At 46.2% G+C, this 16,961-nt stretch overlaps 1 protein-coding gene across 1 annotated transcript in view; it reads right to left on the reverse strand.

The window, feature by feature from the left end:
* Elk (Eag-like K[+] channel) overlaps nucleotides 1-16,961 on the reverse strand; it is a 74,413-nt gene that overhangs the window by 13,140 nt on the left and 44,312 nt on the right. Inside the window, exons 7-8 of the mRNA XM_077659834.1 lie at nucleotides 8,896-9,056; nucleotides 647-854 (exon numbers count right to left, since the gene is read on the reverse strand). Of these exons, the coding sequence (XP_077515960.1) occupies nucleotides 647-854; nucleotides 8,896-9,056 (369 nt within the window). The remainder of the gene's footprint in view (nucleotides 1-646; nucleotides 855-8,895; nucleotides 9,057-16,961) is intronic.

The following is a 16,961-nucleotide window of genomic DNA, read 5'->3' on the forward strand; positions in this document are numbered from 1 at the left end:
TCCACATTAATGGACGTAAACACCTTAACTTGCTGTCGCAGGAAAATGAATAGATGGAAGGGCGAGGCATGACTGCATAACTGGATGGATGCCTGCCAGACATGAGGTCGGCGTCCTTAACTTCCCTCCAGAAAGGTAAATGTTAGTGAATCTGCTTACACGTCCTTACGTCGCGGTTCTGTCTTTGTCCGGCAGCATAAAAAAATACATTTATGACCGAGAAAACAGGATTTAAAAATGTTCGACGTCCACAGCGAGAAGGTTTGGTCGCTGCCGTTTTGAAGTGAATGCAAGTGTAGCATAGCCTCCGGGATCGTGATCCGCAGTTTTTCAGTGTGGGCGCACGGATTTTGCTTGTGAAATCGGCCGGTGATGGCGACACATGTTTAAATTATTCGGTCTGTTCTAGCTTATAAAAGCTTAGTTTTTGGTGAGAGCGGTCACTTTGTCGTTAGATTTCCGTAGTCAATCGATAAAACCCACTTTAATTTGACCTCATTGTCCCTTTAATTGCAGCTTTACAAATCATGCTTCTTACGTTAGAAGCGCCGCTGTTTGCTGTCTCCTCCAAACTGCGCCTGCTCTTAGCATGACTCAAGCATTCAAACTAACTCAGATGTGGAGCTTGTTGAGGTGTGTAACTCACTGATGTTGTTGTTTGGGAAGGACTCCATCTCCTGGACGGCGATGACGAACCATATGCAGGCGAGCCAGTGCGAGACAAGCGTGAACATGAGCATGAGAAGTGTGAGGACAACCACGCTGTACTGCGAGTAGCGGTCCATCTTCTGCAGCAGCCGCGCCAGGCGCAGCAACCGCGTCAACTTCAACAGGTGCAGGTACATCTGGTTGTCCTGCGCGGGAGCCAAAACACGAGAGTTATACTTCGTCCCGTTATAGTTAGAAGGGTCCTGACTGCAGAGTCAGCCTGTGACCGCTTGGAATAAATCTTACGGCGGAATACATGCAGTGCAGCAAGAATCGCCTCTAATGGGCACCAGCGAAATGCGTATGTTGGTTTCAGTTAACTTTATCGACTCACCGTCTTCCCTCGAGCTCTACCCCTGAGGAGGTAGAGGAGACCGCCATCGCCCTAGCCCTTGCACATTCGGACGCCTAATACATCTTCAGCGACTCCAAAACGGCTCTGTCCAACTCTGCCAGGGGCAGGATTCACGCCCCTGCCTGGCAATTGTTGAACACCCCTACCCAAAATTTACTGCGCAGGGTAGAGCTTCAGTGGGTGCCGGATCACTCTGGGAACCCTGGAAACGAGGCTGCCGATAAATTGGCCCGAGGCTTGATTTGCCGGGTTCAGGACAGTCTCGATCCGGGATTCTCGAGGGAGCGGGCGCACACCTTTGCGGAGCTCACGCAAATACCCCGTTTGGACCGTCGGACTTACCGTCCTCCCCACCCCTTTCTAACGCACTCCCAGCAGATCCTCTTCAGACGCCTCCAGACCCGCTCTCTGTCATCCCCTCAGCTTTTATCCCACTATTGCGGCACATACCCTGCATGCTCCCTATGCGGTGGCCCCCACGCCACACTCTCCCATATCCTTTTCGGCTGCCCTGCTGACCCTCCCCCGCGGGGACAGCACGCCATCTCGAGCTAGGAGGACTGGGAAGTCCTGCTCATGTCTGCAGACCCGACATCGCAGCTTGCTGCGGTGACTCGGGCTGCCGACGTCATGTCCCGGCACGACCTACTTGTCCCGGCACGACTTACGGGACCGCGCAGTGGCCCAGGGACCCAGCTGGGTCTAAAACTCACTTGCTCAATAAAGTTTTTCTGTCTGTCTGTCTGTCGACAAGCCGCCGACTGTCTGAACGCAGCGTAAAAAAATTTAAGAATTGTTTTTTGAGGAAAGGAAATGGCGAAGTAACTGTCTCACGCATCTCGGTGAACACCCGAACCGCGCCGTATAAGGGAAAGGATAAAGGACGAAGTGAAAGAAGAAAGGAAGAGAGAGGTGCCGTAGTGGGGGGCTTCAGAATTATTTTGACCACCTGGGGATCTTTGACGTGCACTGACATCAAAGATCCCCAGGTGGTCGGAAATAATAATAATAATAATAATAATAATAATAATAATAATAATAATAATAATAATAATAATAATAATAATAATAATAATAATAATTGGCTTTCGGGGAAAGGAAATGGCGCAGTATCTGTCTCATATATCGTTGGACACCTGAACCGCACCGTAAGGGAAGGGATAAAGGAGGGAGTGAAAGAAGAAAGGAAGAAAGAGGTGCCGTAGTGGAGGGCTCCGGAATAATTTCGACCACCTGGGGATCTTTAACGCGCACTGACATCGCACAGCACACGGGTGCCTTAGCTGATTTCAGCACTTCGCTGAGCGACCGGGTCGAAGTAAATTCACTTCTGTCACGGTTTTGTTCGCGAACATTCCGGCCGTACAATGGGGTCAAACAAAGGCCTTCTTCAGCTATCTACTCTCAAGAACTTGCTACAGCTTCGTTTACTAGCGAAACTAACACTTTCGAATGATTCTGCTTTTATTTCGGGGAAATACTGCCTTCGTGAGTAACTCGAGCACGAACCAAACGTAATCAAAATTATCAGACATCCGGAATTCCGTTCTGAGTGACCCGCCTTAGGCATATATTTAGCAGCGGCATTAAGCCTCGGCGCGCGGCGTGACCTCGTTTAATCCTCAATATTGCGAAGTGCTCCGCCTGAGGGCGCCGCCGATTGCGACAAAGAACTAGCCGTGCAGCTGTAATCCCAGGGGGGCTCCAGATAATTAGGGAGGCACCATATACATGGGCGGCTGCTGGGACGACAGTCCCTTCCTAACGGACGGAGATTGAACCGGGTTAAACTTGCCCCATTAAGCTCCTCTTTTTTGTTACTTGCGAGCGAAACTGTGCGGACACAGGGGATGAACAGGGAGCGTTTCAATTAAAGATAACGTCTCCGTTCGACACACGCGCAATAATTGCTGATAGCTACGGGAAAGACGCTCCAAGTTTGATAGGGGAAAAGGTCATTTAGAGGAAAGAAGCTTGCGCAACACAACGAACGAGTTAACGTGTCTTTTCTTGAAATGGAATATTCGCTTTTTTTTTTGTTTAAAGTGAACATTTGGTACTCAGAGATAACGCGTACTCTATCGGAATAAAAGCCACTGCTTAGAGGTCGTGCTTGGAACAGCCTATACTTGCGATTTTTTCAGTGTCGTCTCTATCAGTGTGCGCCTTCTACAGGCGAACCGTTGTGCCGCTGTAAGGCTTGGATGATTGGAACCAGTCGTTCTACAGACTGTATGCCTGCACGACAGATTTATTTATCTCGTACATCTCATTATTCTTGATTGCTGTATTAAGCGTCGCTGTCGGTGTCAGTAAGCGAGAACTCTGACGTCACAGCATCACGCTACCATCTGCGGACAGAAGACAAGGGGTGCGCTTTAGCCAGCCAATCCGCGTGGAATGAAATAAATAAATTGGCCGATTCCCAGCGCCCACCTGAGTTACGCTGCAAGAGGCGGGACGTTCTCGATGGCGCGCCTATTCATTCATTCATTCATTCATTCATTCATTCATTCATTCATTCATTCATTCATTCATTCATTCATTCATTCATTCATTGAAAGTAAAATTAAAAGAAAATGGTAGCTTGGTCTTGGCCTTTCTTCATGGTGTGTGCCGTCTTCTTGTCTCTCAAACGCTACATATTTCGACGAACTCGCCCAAGTTATTATCCTTTACGCTGTGCGTAATTTAGATACTGCTGCTTAACTCGGGACAGGTTAAAAAGAAATTCATCTCGCATATGTGCTTAAACTTGTCTCTTTCTATTACATAGAAAAGCACCATGCGTGCATTTCGAGGCGCGCCGCAGGCAGCGAAACCTTCGTCAGGCAATGGGCCTGACCAGTGTGTTTGCCGAGCCAGTCTCATCTGGGCAGCCGCCAGCGCTGCGGGTGATGGCTTTCTTCTTTTTTTCCTTTTTCTTCGTTCCTTCCATTTCCGACACCGCACGCACTGCCAGTCGCGCCGACCGCTAAGCCGTTCTCGAGCCACCGAGTGACGGGGGCACCTCCGAGTGCGAGCGCCGAGCGAACGGGCCGGCGGACGCTCTCTTCCGCTTCCGCTCACGGCGTCCATGTTTGTACGAGTCCGGCCCAACGGGCCCAACCCTGTCGGTAGTGAGTCGCTCGTCAGGTACAGGACGAGACCGCGGCGAAGGCTGTGTCCTCAGTCGTAGGAGAAGTAAGCTGGCTCAGAAAGAGTGAAAGCGCTGACAAAGAAAAAAAAAGTCTCCGGGTCAGAAGGAAGTGAATGGCGACACCAAAGACCAACAGACAGACAAAATAAAAATGAGGCCGTCGAGACAGCTAAAAATATAAGCCAGCAGCAGACCGCCTTCATTACCGGCCCCCTTCCTCCGTTCAAGCTTGTACAAACGAATGCGGCGGTACTGGCCGGAACGACATTGCACCGGAAAGATTCACTTAGTGGACGGCGGCGCTGAGGTAGAGGAGGAGGATGAGATTTTTTTTTTGTCTAGGGAAACGTATGTATTCCCAAATAAGAAAACGACTCTGTCCACTCGCGTTTCACAAAAAGGAGACCATGAGTGGGCCAATGCGTCTTTTTTTTTCATTTTTCTTTCCCTGCTGGACTTTCCTTCTTTCCTCAGCCGAGCGTAACGGCGTTAAGTTCGATTCCACGCTCCCGCCGCAGGGGGGCGCTCGCGTTTGTGTGCGCTTTTTGCGTACGCGAGCGAAGTGGCCAGCCACGGCGGCGCTCTTCCCATAAGGGATCAGGAAGGCTGCGGCGACATCTTCCGGAGGTGCCTGACAATCGAATTACAAAGCGAAAGCCCAACTTTACGGGTGTGGATGGGAGGAACCCTCTTTGCGGTGCAGCTGTTTTTCTTTTTTTTAAAGCGCATTAATTTTGCACTACACTTTTTTTTCTTGCGTGCTTTTCTTTCATGTTTTTACACCTCTCCTCGGTGTTCCTTCTCGGAACCATCCCCTCTCTGCCACACTGTCTTGAAAGGCATGTTCTCCTTGGCTACTTCTCGCAGTTAAAGAAAACAAAAACGGGCCTGAATCTTTTTTTTTGTCTTTTCTAGATTGCGCCTTATCGCTTTCACTGCATTTATTTTGCGCAACCCTTCGTTATCGCGGGTCGTGCTCTCGAGCTTGTTTGCTCCACCGCCCGGTGCACAGAAGGGGAAAAGAAAATAAATAGAAAGCGTCGGTGGTGCCGTCTTGCGGGAACTGTTTTGTAAACGGCTTCTCTTTGTTGTCTTTTCTCTCTGAGCCTGTACCTTGAGCGCACATGCCAGCCTCATTGTGCGGATACCAGTAATGTTATTTTTGGGCACCCTGTTTGGGTTAACAATTGGGCGCGTCGCGCCTGAGATTGCGTATTGGTTTGCAGCGTTATTTTTTTTGTTTTGTCGATACCTCTTTGTAGCTTGGGTCCCAACAGCAGCCCATGTTTGACCTTAGTGCTCCCTTTCTACATCTAGTATTGTCGCACGTTGTGAGTATGGCGTTTTGTGGAATTATTTGCTCCCCTCTTCAACTGCCCTGCTCTGCCATGCACCTTTGGATTGCCTATGCGTGGAGATGCGATTGGATGGTGGGCTTTGGTTTCCCTTAATGCCGTCGCGCGCGCCCCCTTCCTCCGCAAATAATAACGGAAGACGCGCAAATACTAATTTGCAAGTCAAAATACCCCCGCGAAGTTTCTCGTTCCCGCCCGAAGCGAAGCGGGCAAAGGTTTGACGCCCCGGCGGCGCGGATTGCCCGAGGTTCCTGCGTGCAATGTGAAATCGGTACGGTGCGTGCGATACATGCCTGTCCTCCTGTTATTTTTTTTTTGTGACATTGATCCTTTTCAGTTAAAGTTTAGAAAGGCATCCGTGCGAACCGCCGAGCTTGAAACTAACTCGCTATGCGCTACTTCGCGTCACCACCGCAGCTGCTACGCCTTCGTAATGAATGCCGCACGGTTCGCTCACAAGAAAGGAGGGTGTGTATCTCACGAGTCTGGATCATGTCCTCGTATCGGCCATTTTTTTTATTCGGAAGCAAGGCGAATTTCGTAGGAATGCAGTGATCGGGTAACTGTGCCACTCCATGCTAGGGCTTTTAAACTCTGCTGTTGTGCACGAGTGAGAACGTGTGTGTGTGTGGCTCCTGGTGGAAGCATCACGCCTCACCAATCATCACCAATTATTTCCTCAATCCGGCGCCTCTTGTTAGGAGTGCGTTGCCATGCGTTATTGATGGGCAAGTGTGCCATTACACCGGTCTGAGGAGGAGACATGACCAACTCCCGCGAGTAGATTTAGGATACAGAAGCACAGATGCCGAAGCAGCACCCTTCGACGGCACGCGGTGAACAATGCTGCGTAAATGTCAATTCAATTGTCTCACCTTTCTCCGTGTACACCGTATATAGTTAACTGTAGGTGTCGGGAGAACCTGGATAGATGCACTGATTGCTGACCCTTTGATTTGGTTCTCACTGTGCATGCGGAAGAAAATTTGACTTTCTAACCAGGGGATTACGACACACACACACACACACACACACACACACACACACACACACACACACACACACACACACACACACACACACACACACACACACACACACACACACACACACACACACACACACACACACACACACACACGCACGCACGCACGCACGCACGCACACGCACGCACGCACGCACGCACACACACACACACACACACACACACACACACACACACACACACACACACACACACACACACACACACACACACACACACACACACACACACACACACACAGAGAGAGAGAGAGATAGAGAGAGAGAGAGAGAGAGAGAGAGAGAGAGAGAGAGAGAGAGAGAGAGAGACCGGCACCCAACCCTTCCGTGAGAGCGTCGGTGCCGCTCGCTCGCTCGCTCGGCTCACGTCCGTGTGAGATTGCCGGGGTCGCTGCGTCTCGACCCTGTGTGCGCCGCCTCAATTTCCGCCCGCCGCGTTTCGTAAGCGATTGGGCGCGCCGCTGCTGGGAGGCGCCTCGGCACCACTGGCCGCCGTGCCTTTTTTTCTGCACCGATGATGACAGCGTGGATGTCATTTCGCCGCAGGATTTTCTCGCCTTCCTCCCACCGGGAAGCTTTCCTCTCACCCCCGAACCAACCAGCTGTACACACACCGGCTTTCTTTCGGCTCCAGCTTTCATTTTGCCCTCTTTCGTTTTTGTACGACTGGACCTTGAGCTAACGACCTGCTGTCGTGACCCCGGCGCATGCCTGCTGCTTGACGGCTGTGTTCGTCTCTTTGGTCTTGTTTTTTTTTTGCTCTGGAAATAGGAAGCCGACAGAGATGCAGCGGGGTGTGACGAAGTCCATGGGCTGTGTGCGGCATTTTTAGCGGTTGTTCAAAAAGCGAACTTACGCGTGCACTCCGGACGTTCAGAAGCGATGGCTACACGCACCAGAGAGATAGAGAGAGAGAGCATGAAAGAAGCTAGGAGGCTCCACAAAGTGTTCTCTATTCGTTTTGTTTACTTCGGCGTGTTGGCGACAATAGGGCGACCGGACCCGATTAACGTGACTGAGCGTTTTGCCACGCGTGACATCTCTGTCGCCGAACAATGTGAAAAGTTCCATCGCGTTCGCTCTCTTCCTTTTTTGGGAGGACGTTGAGCCCAGGGAGTCATTTTTATCTGTTATCACGGAGGTACAAAGATAAGGTGGTACATGTTGTGAACCGACTTTGTTGTATTCGTGTGGGTTAAAACCTTCTCGCTAAGTACAACGGTAGCAACGAGGGGCCTTGATTTGCAGGTTGGTAGCTTAGATACGGCAGTTTATGAGCAGAGGTCCATGCCTTTAAGCAAACACTTTTTTTGGGAGTATATTTCTGTGGTGGGGTAAAGATCTAGCTAGAATTCCTTTTCTTTTGATTAAAACATCCGGTTTGTTAGTTAACACCCGGTAACAGATTCCGAACAATCGATCAGTCTAATAAGTGTTTGTTGGCCAGGAACCTAACACAAGCTCTTGCAAGGCTACCAAGAAGCCGCACAAGTCTGATATTGTTTTTGTGGATCCAATGAACAAATGGCGCGTGCTCACATTGGGGATCAGTCGGGAATCTGGAGGAGTAGAAAAGCTAATCAGCGGAAGCTCTTCGTAACGAAAAACAAAGAAAATAACGAAATAAAAAAGGTCAAAGCCAACATTTCACTTGTGCTCAAGTGCAATTCTTTTATGCAACTCTTCTAGGCGCCAGGGCGCAACGTGCTGATTGGTGGTGTGTGGCGAAGGCCGTGCTCAAGTTTTTATGTGAAACAGGCCTGGGAAGCCGTCTGTAACCGCCTGTGCACTGCCTACACGGTTTACGCAGTTTGCGCGGTTTACGGTCTGACATAATGCGTGAAAGTGCACATTCGTGTATTCATGCAGCCCCTACTCCAGTGTGTGTTAATAAAATGCGTGGCTGTGTGTTCAAGACTTGAATTTCAGGTGCGTCTACTCACCGCGATGCGAGTGCCAGCCAGTGTGTGATGTGGACATCACCCGATTAAACTCATTGTATTATGCCATCATCACTCTTCTTTCCCTCTTTCTCTTTCCTCCCCTTCCCCTTCCCCCAGTGTGGAGTAGCAGGCCAGGGTCATGTTACCACGGGCCGACCTCTCCGCCTTTCCTCTCATTAAAATTAATTTCTCTCTCTCTCTCTCTCTCTCTCTCTCTCTCTCTCTCTATGTGCAATTCTTGAGCACTGTCATCACCGTGGCCGTCTTCATTGTCATCACACTTATCGCCATCGTCATCACTATCGCCATCATCATCCGGGCACCGTTCACTGATGGAGCGATCTACTCACCCTGCTGTAAAGTCCAGCCGCGTTGAGCAGGTCGAATGGCAGCGCAGCCAGGAGGTCGACGATGAACCAGCCGCGGAGGTAGTTGAGAGCCACAGACTTTGGCTTCGCCACCACCTCGCCCTTCTTGTTGACGAAGGTCGTGCGGAAGTTGAGGCCGATGTCTGCGGCACGGTGAGTAGTGGTTAGAAAAAGGAATGATTGAGATCACATCGGTGCATAAGGTATATCAAGACAGAAGGTCACGCTAGGCAGCACGCAGACATAAAGACAACGAAAGACAGCAATAAACAGAAGGCAAGAGTAGATGCAAACTGCAGCGAGGTAAAAGTTTGCAGTTAACATGCAGTTTAGTACAGAGTTCCTTTAGTAGCCAAGGAACCACTGCCCCCTGACTCGCGTAGAAACTCATCTAACAGAATCTATTGGATAGTAAGCAGCCTTAAGGCCCTTAGAGTGCTGCGTCGAAATTAGAGCCTCAGTGAGAACGATAGCAATAAAGAGCTACGTCTCATTCGTGCCACTTAACAGACAGACCAGGTACCGTGAATATAACCGCTAGATAGACTGTACTAGTTTCGAGTGTTTTAATGCGAAAGTATTATCTGGCCCATCGTCAACGAAACCCGGAGTTGTTGTCCAGCAACAGTGTTCCGAAAATTCCAATGATGTCCCATGGTCTCACATGACGTCAGCAGTAGACCATAGATAATTTGGCGTCCCAGACACCTGGTGACATCATTATCAGAGAAAAATAAAATATCTTCTGAAGGTGCGTTGAATCGAACTGAGAACCTTCAGTCTGTGAGGCGAGCATGCAGTCCATATGTCATAAATGCCACTTTTCTCTTTTGAACATGGTATTTGGCACAGTGAAATTGTGCTCAGGTTACATGAACTGTTTACTAAACTTTTCGGAAACGGCATAAAGGCACCTAGAAAAAGGCAGAGCAACAAAGCACTAGACGGGAGGCAAGGCTGAGCAAGCCACCAAAAGGAGTGCAACTCCGGTTTAAAGTCAGTTTGTTTGTACACTCCCCTCAGACGAACAATCATGGCATAATGAAGATTTCATCGAAATTACACGATGAAAGAAACCTTTTTCGCACCCGCGCAAGTACATCATGTCCCGCCAATGCAAAGTAGATTGAGCGGTAAATAGGAGGAGGGAAAAGCATTGAAATCAAGTCTTTGTACAAACGTTTTCGCGACACTAAAATAAGACCTGTTGGAAAACGGACTGCCAGAAAGCGCACAGCAAAATATACCTCATGCATAGACCCCCATAAACAAAGACGGGCACAATCAATATGGGCAAAGCGTTAACTAAAATTGTCTGCCAAAACGCTCGAAGTGTCGTGTGTAAAACATCGTTGTTTCTTGGCGAATAACGTAGCGTATTCGTTTCCTCACGACTGTATGCTAATGAGTGGGCGTGTCATTAGATATGACTTAATGTTTAACTAACCTCGCAACAGAACTTACGATCGGAGTGTTCTTGCATTCAATGCACCTAAGTATTCTTGAGTTCCTTGCATAATTTTTTTTTATTCCTGCACTATCACACACATACATCAATTCTTGGAGTTGGAGCATGTCTCAAGTACGACAATAATCATTACTAAAAGATTAGGGGGACACTTAAGATCCACCTTAAGGGTGTGATGCGATAAAGTTATTATATATGTGCTGCTTTATTTCTTAATTAGTAGCTCTTCATCATTGCAGACACTCATTAGCATACATCAGTAGGCATACTAGACCACGTATACCCCACAAGACACACTAGGTCTCACTCTAACAAGAGCGCTACCAGGACGTTGGTGTGACTATGTATGAAGGTTTCCAGGGATGCGGCCTGGTTAAGCAAGACTAGAGGCATATCGGTGCTGTTGTACTTCCATGGAATAAATAGAAAAGGAAGTGTCTCAACGGTCTAGGAATAGCGTCTCTGACTCACAACCTAACGGTCACGGCTTCGATTCTCCAACCACCCTAATTTTCTTTTTGAGCGTAATTAATTTACTTTACACTATTATATGTCACACTGACATTTGAATTATGCTACGATCTCATTATCACAATTTAACTCAAGTTTTAATAATTTCCACTCCACAGCTCAACGTGTGACGTCACGACCCTCTCGATCAATCGGGATTTTCTAGACAGTCCAACGCCAACAACTACGGCGGTTTTTCCCCTGAGCGGAAGCCTAACGCTATTGCGTTAGGCGTCCGTCGCAGTGAAAAGCTGGATCACTTGGCGAATAAACCGTCGCACACCGCTCCCCCGCGCTAGTTTTCGTCAGTAATCTTCACGTGTGACGCTCGTTGTTGTTGTTGTCCTCAATAACTTGAACTTGAGCTTTATTTACCAGAAAGACTGGTGGGTCACCTGGGCTAAAAGCTGTAATCAAACAGCTTGACGAGGCCCGGGCAACCCTTACGAGGCAGCATAGACGAGACCACTAAATAATAACAATACTAATAATAATGAAGAAAAAAGGTTAACATGAAATATTCAGCTTTACCAAACAAATAAGAAACACTTACAAGTTGGTCAGTAGCAAATGTGTACACAAACACTGCATTTTTTTCTTACAGATTGACACAAATCGCATGAATAATGAGAAGGCATCTTCGTGAGCAATTGGAAGGAAACTGTGAAAGAATAATTAGAAAACACTGTAGCGAAAAACTGCATTACAAATAGGAAAAAAGCTGTAGCAGTTGAACAGGTGCTTAACATTTGATGTGTTGATATTTGTTTAATATGGACGGAAGATTGCGACGTAAAGAATGGAGCTTGTAATCGGTGCGGAAAAAGGGTACGAGCCGTGTGTCTTCACTGCGTGTGTTTAGGATGTTAGTGTGATGCTGCAATAGACCAGTCATTGCTAAAAGTGACCGAAAGCTGACAGGTGAAGAGTAATGTGAGCGCAAGAGTCTGTATTCATACATGTAGTTTACATTAAGAATTTTGTACTGCTGGAAAAAATGTAGGGTGGAAGATAGATAATCTAGACAAAATATATGACGAATAGCCTTTTTTTGTAGCACGAGAATTTTGTTTAGGTTCTGTTTAGTTGTTGTTAGCCACACCAAGCTGCAGTAATTAATTTGTGAGGCAAACAAAGCGTAATCTATTTGAAGTTTTATTTTTACCGGAAGAATGGTGCGTGTACGTGATATTGCCAAAGTTGCAGAAGAAAGCTTCTTACATATTTTCTCAACATGTAAATCCCATGTTAAATATGAGGAGAATGTAACCCCAAGAATCTTGTGGTGCTCAACCAGTTCTATATCCTGTCCATCAAATGTAATTGGCTGATCTAAAACGAATACTTTATTTCGAGCCCGGAAAAGCATGACCTTGGTTTCTTTAGGATTGATTTTAAGCTGATTTGATAGTGACCAATGACGAATTTTTTCAAGCAAATGATTACATTTGATCACTAAATTATTTGCATAGGTACCTGAAAGGAGAATATTGCAATCATCAGCATATATAACGAAATTAACTGTCGTGTCGACACAAACTATGTCGTTAATGAACAGATTAAATAAAAGAGGACCTAACACGCTCTCTTTCGGGACGCCATTTATTATCTGTGATGGGGATGACATTCGATTGTTAATACATACGCCTTGTGAACTGTTTTCCAAATATGACTTGATTAGCTGAAGAGGTTCACCACGAACACCATTTATTAAGAGTTTTCCAGTTAAAATATCATGATAAAGAGAGTCAAAAGCCTTGCTAAAGTCTATAAACAACCCAAGGGTAATTTGTCGGTTTTCAACATTTTGGATAATGTGTTCTTTTAGCGTCAGGAGTGCTGACTCTGGTGATCTTCCGTTTTTGAAACCATACTGCGCTTCCGAAATAAGGCCTCTCTTATTGAAAAAGTTATTTAATCTCGTGTATAAAATTTTCTCAAAGTCCTTCGAGAACACGGACAGGACAGATATAGGTCGATAGTTTGTGGGTTCTTTCTTACCACCGCCTTTATACAGCACCGACACTCAAGCTCTTTTCATGGCACTGGGAAATTCGCCAACGTCAATCTAAAGGTTAAAGATATAACTAAGTACTGGAGCAATGATCTGAATGACTTCTTTTATTGGCTTGATTTGCAAATTGTCTATATTCAATGATCTACTGTGTTTTATTGACATGAATGCTGTATATACTTCTAGCTCATCTGTGGGAGTAAGAAATAGGCTATCAACGAAATTTGAAGCCGACTTATTATGCAGTGAAAGCGAGGAATTGTTTGGCTTAGCTATATTAACAAAATATTTGTAAAAAAAATCCGCCAGCTCTACACCGGAAAGAACTCGTTCATTGTATTTAATGTAATCAGGTAGAGCGCCTTTCCTTTCATCCCGGCCTAGTAGATTATTTACCAATTTGCAGGCAGCTTCAGGGTGTTTTTTATTCACATTGGAAAACAATTTCTCCAGATAATTTTTCTTAGAGCTCCGAAGTTCGGAATTTAGCTTTTTTCGGAAAGCCTTAAAATCCCCTAACGCTCCTTCGGTTCTAGTGCTAAGAAAAATATGACAAATACTGTTTTTTGTTTTAATAATCTTAGCGTGAGCAAGGGTTACCCAGGGTTTCCGGACTTTTTTTGATGGTTTCATTGTTTTGATGGCAAAATGTTTTTATAATGTTGCAAAAATACTTGCATACATTTCTCATATGTGTCATTAACATTGCATGCATCCTGAACAAACGACCAGTCACATGACTCGATGTCATGCCTGAAGGCAGATATTGCCACATCTGAAACACACTGCACTGTAACTATTTTATCTGCACAAGTATTAGTGTGGCCAAGAGGATAATAAAACATGAATAGAGGGCAGTGGTCACTGATATCACATGCGATTGAAGCGGCATCGGAGATTACAGTTTTAGCGTTAGTTATCAGGAGATCTAAAGCAGAGTGGGTGCTGTGATTATATTATTGAAACCTGGTGAACAGAGGCTTGAGGTGAAGTCGCGTGTGATCGATGTATCGTTTAGAACGTTAATGTTGAAATCACCTCCGCATAATAAACGAAAGTTATTGGTGCGTACATAATCTAAAAATATTAAAAAAAAAACTCAAGGAAAGACAAGTTTCCACTTGGAGGTCGGTATACAACCGAAGCTATTTTGTTTCTATACTTAAGTGCAAAATTTCACAATCATCATTTGATATAGAAAAATTGGAAAGTAACTGGCAATCATGACCAGTTTCGACATAAAGAGCGACGCCACCTCCTTGGCGGCCCGCACGATTTACAAAGAATTTCCTATATCCTTGTGGGGTAAAAACATCGGAGATATCGCAATACCAAGTCTCGGTTAACATTATTAGGCCTGGTTTAAAAGAAAGTTGGCCAAAAAAAAAAAACACCCCAGATCTTCTGTTTTGCCTACCGAAGAACGAACAATAAGATGCAAAACAGATTGCACTGCGGGCGGCGGAAGGAAAATATTCTGGGATACAACGAAGTTATGATAGTTCATGACTATCGACGGAAAACAAGTACGGATAACAGTACCGTTCATTATATTTTCTGAAGGTCTTGCTCACGAGTTATCTCTACCGAGCATGAATCGTCACTTTGCTTAGCGAAGACTCTGCCGTTGTAGATCCAGACCTACTTCCACTTATACACATATTTTCGTTTTACAACCATGTCGATCAAATTTTTCAAAACAGGGCAGAGGTGCTCGTTTACGCAGAATGCTACTGAACTGTCAATTTCAATGTCTTGGTTTGTGAGTCACAACTTTTTTGCCTTTCTCAGCACTGTGTCACGCTTTACTCTGGACCTGAACCGAACAATAATGTTAAATTTCTCAGAGTCTTGAGTGGGGACACGATGACAAGACTCGATCTCGCCATCGGCAATTGGCTCATGTATTGGAATCCCGGTTTCCGAGGCAATTTTTCCAATATCCTCACCTTCTTCCTTAACAACGCCTTGTATCTCAACAGCAACTATAACAACGACGACGATGACGACGACAACAGCAACAACGATGATTATGACGACGCAGACAACAACAACAACGACGACGATGACTACGACAACAACAACAACGTGCTGCATCTATGGAACCGGCTTCGCTTTCTCCTTGCTCGACACCTTCAGAAGCCCTAAACTATGCGGGAATGTGCCCTAATCAGCTTTCATGAGGTGAAGATAGTTACAAAACGTAAACAAAACGAACTACAGGACGACGTTGAGAGCTACAGGACTTGTCGGGCTTGTTGGTTGATCATAATGCAAAAAAGACGAACTGCGCAACAAGAACACGGACGAAAGGGAGGCAGACACACACTAACGCAGACTAACGCACACTAACGCAGAAAGTTGTAAGTCTGCGTTAGTGTGTGTCTGCCTCCCTTTCGTCCGTGTTCTTGTTGCGCAGTTCGTCTTGAGAGCTAGTTGAGCAAGCAAGAGAACCGGCGTTTAATTCCGAAACGAAGAGGACGACCACTTTTAGTGACACTGCGTGCCCGTGTACTGGTGCAATAGAGGCGGCACAACAGGGGATCTGCAAGGCGTCCTTGCAAAACACGTTGGATAAACAAAACTTATTGTGGGACGATAAAAAGAACGAAGAAGAAAGTGTCCCTGCCCGTGCCATTAAGTATAACAGGCTACGTTGGGTAAACAGGTTGCGATACACATAGGCTGCAAGCGATGCGAACGCGAATATTTACGGATTCATTGCGGCCCGTATGCGTTCTCCCGGGCTCCGCGGTTGCTGCGCATTATTCACGGCAGCTGTTCAGCGATGAGCACGTCGCTTTACATTGTTAAAACGCGCCGTCCCTTATGGTAATGATAATGTAACGAGATGGAAGTGATCGTAATAATGAATGCTGTTATATGCGGGGGAGGTGCTATGTAGTCTGAATGCACCGTCGATGCAATATTGAGTTGCCCTTGTCGCTACCAAGTCTCGGGACAGAAGCACTAAGCAATTATTGAAGAAGTGAAAATGGGACGAGGCTGGGGCGAGAGGCGCCTACCAGCGGAGAAAAATCGCAAAAAAGTTCCGTCTTGTGTTTGGTGTTTGTTCTGAAAAAAAAACGCAGTTGAACCTCGTTTTAATGAAGTTGAAAGGCCCGGTGATTACTTCGTTACAACCGTAGCATTGTTATAGCCAGTGTCTACCGAGCCTCCAAGGAGAATCGCCATTCCTCCGTTATATCCATTATTTCCTTGTAAACTGTGTCGCTATAACGAGGTTCGACTGTAGTTCTCACTTGCGGCATTTTCTTCTCTTGAACGCACTATAGAAATAGGTATTGTTGGTCTGTTTGGAATACGGCTATGGGCATTACTTAGATCATAGAGAGATAGATACAGAAAGGGGGGAAAGGCAGGGATGTTAATCCGAAAGGCTTCCGGTTGCCTCCCCTGCAGGGGTCCAATAAAGCAAAATAAAGGCTGTTTTCGTTTCATTCATGTTCGTTTTTCTTTTCTGTCGTGAATGGACCATTTATTTTTCCACTAGAAATAGGCCTCTATAGAAGAATTAAATAAAGCGCAAATCTTAATGTGGACAATGCCCGAAATTACTGCAAGGCGAACAGTATTATGATCAGCGAACTTTATCGTTATGACAATCACAGCTCATGACCGAACGTCTGAACCGTTTCCAGCAACAATACATTAAGAACTGAAAAATTACTTGTCGCCTCCTCTTTAATTTTGAGGCATAGTATCCAAGTTAGTATGCATTCGAAACAAAAAAACAAAAAAAAGCCGATGGTCGGATGCAGCAAACATACATTTGAGAAAGAAGAATTAGACTTAAGTCCGGCTCTTACAAGCATGTGCCTTGTCCACACGTGAAAGCGCTGGTCGTAATTTCAACATGACAAACTCAAATTACCAATGGTTTTACGATGATATCGCCGCGTTGCCTGCACTGCATACGCTAGTGCTTTGATTCCTGCGAACTGCTGCTACTCAGCCGATGACTTTTCGGAAGTTTGTCTAGACACAGCTTTTAAAAAACTATCTTCCGCGCACGACGCTGAAGTAGTGTTACTC

This window comes from Amblyomma americanum, chromosome 3 (genome assembly GCF_052857255.1).
Source record: "Amblyomma americanum isolate KBUSLIRL-KWMA chromosome 3, ASM5285725v1, whole genome shotgun sequence".
NCBI lineage: Eukaryota > Metazoa > Arthropoda > Arachnida > Ixodida > Ixodidae > Amblyomma > Amblyomma americanum.